The sequence below is a fragment of the Lupinus angustifolius genome, chromosome LG08 (assembly GCF_001865875.1).
Source record: "Lupinus angustifolius cultivar Tanjil chromosome LG08, LupAngTanjil_v1.0, whole genome shotgun sequence".
Taxonomy (NCBI): Eukaryota; Viridiplantae; Streptophyta; class Magnoliopsida; order Fabales; family Fabaceae; genus Lupinus; species Lupinus angustifolius.
In genome coordinates, this window is record NC_032016.1 from 23,420,081 (window position 1) to 23,426,230 (window position 6,150).

At 29.9% G+C, this 6,150-nt stretch overlaps 1 protein-coding gene across 1 annotated transcript; it reads left to right on the plus strand.

Annotated features, from left to right (window-relative positions):
- Window positions 1,249-4,286, plus strand: LOC109355304 (serine carboxypeptidase-like). The gene is made up of 8 exons (XM_019598387.1): window positions 1,249-1,623; window positions 2,299-2,467; window positions 2,719-2,838; window positions 2,931-3,074; window positions 3,176-3,326; window positions 3,434-3,522; window positions 3,638-4,030; window positions 4,114-4,286. The coding sequence occupies exons 1-8, from the start codon at window positions 1,289-1,291 to the stop codon at window positions 4,204-4,206; spliced, it is 1,494 nt and encodes a 497-aa protein (XP_019453932.1). The 5' UTR covers window positions 1,249-1,288; the 3' UTR covers window positions 4,207-4,286.

The window sequence follows — 6,150 nt, forward strand, 5'->3', positions numbered from 1 at the left end:
ATTTTAGAGTTAAAAGTAGCAATACAATAATATTAATATATAATAAAATTTAAATTAAATTATAATAATTTAGTGGTTGAGATTAAAATAAATTAGATATATATACCAATTCCATTAATAATTAAAGTTTAAGGAATAATAAGAAAAAAAATTCAAGAAAAATATTAAAAGCTCATAAAATTTAGGAAGCTTTTATTTGACTTTACTCCATTTTACTAAAGCACTAAATGCTATTAAAGTGTTTCTTGGGAAGTATTTAATTTTCCTATGTATTTTTTTTGACAAAAAAGGAAAATTGAATGTAACTTCCAAAATATAGAAAATAACAAAAATTATTAAGGGAAAATATATATATACTAACAATATATGAGTTTTATATATTGTTATTCTATTATCCACCATTTATATTTAATGTTATTAACTCTTAAAAAGAAATAATTAAATAAATGGTAGACAGTGATTATATATAAATTTTGTTACTAACACTAACAATACATAAATTTTTTGTTAAATGGTTGAGCGGAAAGCAATGATCATCTCTGGAAAAAAAATCTTACGAAAATTTAATAGACAAGTCAAAGAGAGAAATAATTTACTAAGAGTAATAAGAGTATATCCATTTTTACATTATATCATTATATTATCCACCATTCATATATTTAATTATTATTAATTTTTTAAAATAAATAATTAAAATAAATGATACATAGTGATAGAACATGAATCTTTATACTAAGTATGTAAAACTGTTTTGTTAAATGGTTGAGCCAAAAGCAATGCTCACTTTTGGAAAGAAATCTTATGAAAAAAGAGAGAAAATTTAATAGAGAAGTCAAAAAGAGAAATCATGATCCTCGGTCCCAAATTTTTTTATGGTTATGTCCATAATCAATTAAATTATAAAAAATAATATAAAATAATTAAATTTTCGTTTTTATATATCTCATTTTAATAAAATTATATTTTTTAATTGGTGGGAGAATCCGAACCTAGATCACCTGTCCCAAAAAACTGCGTTCCTTCTTGTCCCTATCCAATCAAAGGACACCAAGTAATATAATTATTTATTTATGATTTTTCTATTTAATTTAATGATGTATTTTAATTGGTCTGGTACACTAATTGAGATACAAATGTGGACAAAGGATCTCCATTTTGGAGAATCCTGGTCTCCAAAGAGAATTACTACGGAAAAAGCTTGATACTGCACTTTCCTATAGTCTTCTTAGTCAAACACCACACTATAAATTGATAACCATTGCCACCTTATTCTACAATTGTGAGCAACATGGCATCTCTATCTCTTATCAAAATCTCTTTCGCTCTTTCATTGTTCTTCTTCCTTTCACTTTCATCGTCTTCTTCAAGACTATCTTTTACAACAATCAAAAACCATCAACAATCTCTAACAACTTCCTATCCCCAATCACAAGCAGAAAGACTCATAAGAAGCTTTAACCTGTTCCCAGAAGATCTGGTTAACATGATAGACAATGAACCTGGTTTTACCCCTGGAACTCTTGTGGAGAAGAATTTTTCATTTCTAGCTGCTTCTGGGCCTTCTGTTGAAGACCTAGGTCACCATGCTGGCTATTATTCGCTACCTCACTCCAAAGCCGCAAGGTAAATCATTATATTATTTAAACCTTTTTTTCATTTTGAGATTTGAATTGTCTTTCTAGTTTCTTTGCTTTTCCCATCTTGTCCAAAACGAGAATAATCAGGTCGCATTGGAAGTTCCTAAGGTAGTTGTTTTGTGATTTCAAAGGGTTATTTGCATTGCATACTTTTATACATCAAGAGTTATCATGGATGAAATATTAGGTAATCATAAATACAGTGTTAATAAAGAATGATAAATTTTTTGTATAAAAAAGATTAAAGTCAAACAACATTCCAGTCTATCCTAGATTTCAAAGATGATAATAAAAAGTTAATGATCAAATTCTTAGGATAAGAGGCGTAATCATGCACTCCGAAAGGGAATAATTCCTTAGCCAAAAAGAGTGAGGAATACTTTTAGTAAAACAAAAAATAGATAATATCTCTATATAATTTATTTTTGTTAAAGATCGTTATATAATGTATAACACAAAAAATATTACAATTTCCTAAGATCATATCATTGTCTTCAATCTCAGTAATGCTTAATATATATCATGCAATAGGCATTATTGTATATTATAGGATTGAATTGGTTAATTAAGATAAATTTGAAATTATTTATTTTAATTAAGTAATAATTATGTGCGAACATGATATTCAAATTGGAATTGTTATTTTTCTCTATGATTTCAGGATGTTCTACTTTTTCTTTGAATCCCGGACCAGTAAAGACGATCCTGTTGTTATTTGGTTAACTGGAGGGCCAGGTTGCAGTAGTGCAATAGCACTATTCTATGAAAATGGTCCTTTTAAACTTGCAAATAACTTGTCTCTTGTATGGAACGACTATGGTTGGGACAAGGTTATAATCTACATTCCATATCTAATTTTCACACTATTATACCCCATTTATACCGAAAATATATGTTACTTTTGTGCCCATAACTTGTTCAATTTAGTATTTCTCCCAAATGAAAATACTGTCTGTATTTTCTTATTTACACTAAACTAAATCCATTGATCAATCCAAAGAATTAAGATAGTACACCAACTATTAGACCTACTTTTTTTTAAGTTATCATAGTAAACAAGTTTTTCTTATTAATTTTGCAGGCTTCAAATATTTTGTTTGTAGACCAACCCACGGGCACAGGTTTCAGCTATACAAGTGATAAAGCTGACTTACGCACTAACGAAACGGATGTTAGCAATGATTTATATGATTTCTTACAAGTAATGTATCATTCTTCCTTTATCTCGTTTTTTGAAAGATGACATTTTTATATATTATTATATTCACTTAATTACTTTTACTATAATCATAGGCATTTTTCAAGGAACATCCTCAATTCAGTAAGAATGACTTTTTTATTACCGGAGAATCATATGCTGGACATTATATTCCAGCTCTTGCATCAAGAGTTCACAAAGGAAATAAGGCTAAGGAAGGAATTCCTATAAATCTCAAGGTCTTACCTCATTTCTTATAATTATTTTATGAGTATAAAGTGTTAAACTAATTTTTTGTCATGCTTGTATTGATTTCTTTGATCCACATGATTAATAACAGGGTTTTGCAATTGGTAATGGATTAACTAATCCTGGAATTCAGTACCCAGCGTTCACTGACTATGCAGTAGATAAAGGATTAATTACAAAGGAAGATCAAAATAGGATCAACATGCTTATCCCAGATTGTGAGCAGGCTACAGAAACTTGTCGTATGACACATATGTCCCCTTTTCTAAACCTATTTATTCAACCTATCACTTATTTCTATTATTTCCCTTTTTGTTATTCACTGGCATTCTTGTGATTTATTTATCAGAAACTATTGGTGGGAATAGTTGTTTACTAGCATATGAAGCATGCCAAACCATATTCCAGAGTATCTTGTCCATTGCTAAAAACATTAATGTAAGAAAGCATAATATAAAATATATTTATTTTTTAAGAACTAGTCCTACATCTGTGTATTTAGTAGTTTGACTTAATTTACTTACATTTCTTTCTGCTGATATGAAAACTGCAGTACTATGATGTCAGAAAACAATGTGAAGGACAATTGTGTTATGACTTCTCAAATGCGGTGAGCTTTTTGAACGATGAGAAAGTGAAGACTGCTTTAGGTGTGACGAACTTGAAGTTTGTTTCATGTAGTCGCACAGTGTACAGTGCTATGCTTAATGATTGGATGAAAAACTTAGAAGTTGATATTCCTACTCTTCTTGAGGATGGGATAAAGATGCTTGTGTATGCTGGTGAAGAAGATCTTATATGCAATTGGCTTGGTAATTCAAGGTGGGTTCATGCTATGGAGTGGTCAGGTCAAAAGGCATTTGAGTCAGCTACTACAGTCAAATTTGTAGTTGATGGTGCTGCAGCTGGAGATTTGACAAGCCATGAACCTCTATCTTTCTTGAAGGTTTGTGTTCAGTGGTGTATTCTTGAATTTAACATTGTTATATTGGTGTTTTTATAACTTTATTTTTTGTAATATTATAATAGGTTTATAAAGCTGGGCACATGGTTCCTATGGATCAACCAAAAGCTGCACTTCAAATGCTGAAAAATTGGATGGGAGGCAAACTTGCTGCTTAGTCCAAGAGATTAATGTCTTTCTTAATTCCTACACTGTAATCAGTGTCATGTTTTCATGTGTTTTATGCAATTTGGTTGGTGCAATAAAAATATATTTATTATATTTCTTTATTTGGCTTTTTTAAACCGAGATGCAACTACACACATAATATATTGATGAAAACAGTTATAAAAAGAAAACACTAAACAAGTTACAAGTACTAGAATCTATAATACGGAAGTTTATAATGATTCCTATTAAAGTCCTCTAAAATGAACGTAGGAATACTAGGCCATGTAGAGTTTGTTTAAGATGTGATGCCAAATGAAACCAATTTATTCGTGTAACCATTTCTTTCTTTGTATATGTGAGAAATGTTAAAATTCATGCAACTGAGTTGGCGTTTACAAATAGTCCATTCATTGAATAGCTTCGGAGGGGTATTAGACTTGTCATTGAAAATATCTAAGACTAGCATAAAGTCACTTTCCAACCAAAGGTTTAACCCACCATATCGATGAGCTATGTTCAATGTTGTGATTGCTGAGTGAAATTCAGCAGGAAAAGTTACATTTCTAGTATAGTTTGACTGTCTTATTACCACTCTGGTATAACTTTTTAAAATATTACGGAACTAGTATACTTTTTATTAAAATCGTGTATAGGATACACGATTCTTGGGGAATAGTGTTTGCCCCACCAAACTCGTGTATAGGGTACACGAGTTTGAATTTTCTCTCTCCAAATCTCGTGCACCCCATGCACGAGATCCCTTCCTATATTTTTTTTTTCTTTTTTTTCTTTGCCTTGGACCGGTGTTTCCGGTCCAGGGTTTTTAAGAATTTTGTTCTGGTTTTTGAGTTGTATGAGTTATATCAAAATTATAGATTATTATTTGTATTATATTTTTTATTTTGTATAATGTAAACTAAGATTATTCATTCAGTTGCATGTATCAGTTTGAAACCTAAAATGGTGAAGGTTTTTTGGAATTTTAGATGAGTTTTTTGTTGCATGAGTTTTGTATAATTAGGGTTTTTGATTTATACTATATTTTTATTTTGTATGATGTAAAATAAGGTTATTTATTGAGATTCATAGACATTGATTTCAAACAGATTCATACATATTAATTTAAAACACATCGTACACAATGACTTAAAACATATTCATAATATTATATTAACTACTCATTATTACCGGGTTGCCTAGAACTCTCACCGACTTCCCTCATTCGGAATGGACAATTCTTTCTGTTATGTCCTTCAGACCTACACCATTCACATTTTTTAATCCATTGAGATTGAACTTCATCCATTTCATTATGTATCTGTTTCGTTTTTGGTCTTCCAGTTCGCTTCCTACGCATAACAGGATTAGGTAATGAAGAATATTGGCCTCCTTATTCAGGACCCTCATTCATTCCTAATCCTGTTATGCGTAGGAAGAGAACTGGAAGACCAAAAACGAAACGGATACATAATGAAATGGATGAAGTTCAATCTCAACGGATTAAAAAATGTGGATGGTGTAGGACTGAAGGACATAACAGAAAGAATTGTCCATTCCGAATGAGGGAAGTCGGTGAGAGTTCTAGGCAACCCGGTAATAATGAGTAGTTAATATAATATTATGAATATGTTTTAAGTCATTGTGTACGATGTGTTTTAAATTAATATGTATGAATCTGTTTGAAATCAATGTCTATGAATCTCAATAAATAACCTTATTTTACATCATACAAAATAAAAATATAGTATAAATCAAAAACCCTAATTATACAAAACTCATGCAACAAAAAACTCATCTAAAATTCCAAAAAACCTTCACCATTTTAGGTTTCAAAGTGATACATGCAACTGAATGAATAATCTTAGTTTACATTATACAAAATAAAAAATATAATACAAATAATAATCTATAATTTTGATATAACTCATACAACTCAAAAACCAGAACAAAAT

Bases quoted from the DNA above. Each gene is read 5' to 3' on its own strand.
- LOC109355304 (XM_019598387.1), top strand. From the start codon at position 1,289: ATGGCATCTCTATCTCTTATCAAAATCTCTTTCGCTCTTTCATTGTTC. The intron at 2,468-2,718 runs GTTATAATCTAC...TTAATTTTGCAG, and splicing joins ACGACTATGGTTGGGACAAG to GCTTCAAATATTTTGTTTGT. The intron at 2,839-2,930 runs GTAATGTATCAT...CTATAATCATAG, and splicing joins ATTTATATGATTTCTTACAA to GCATTTTTCAAGGAACATCC.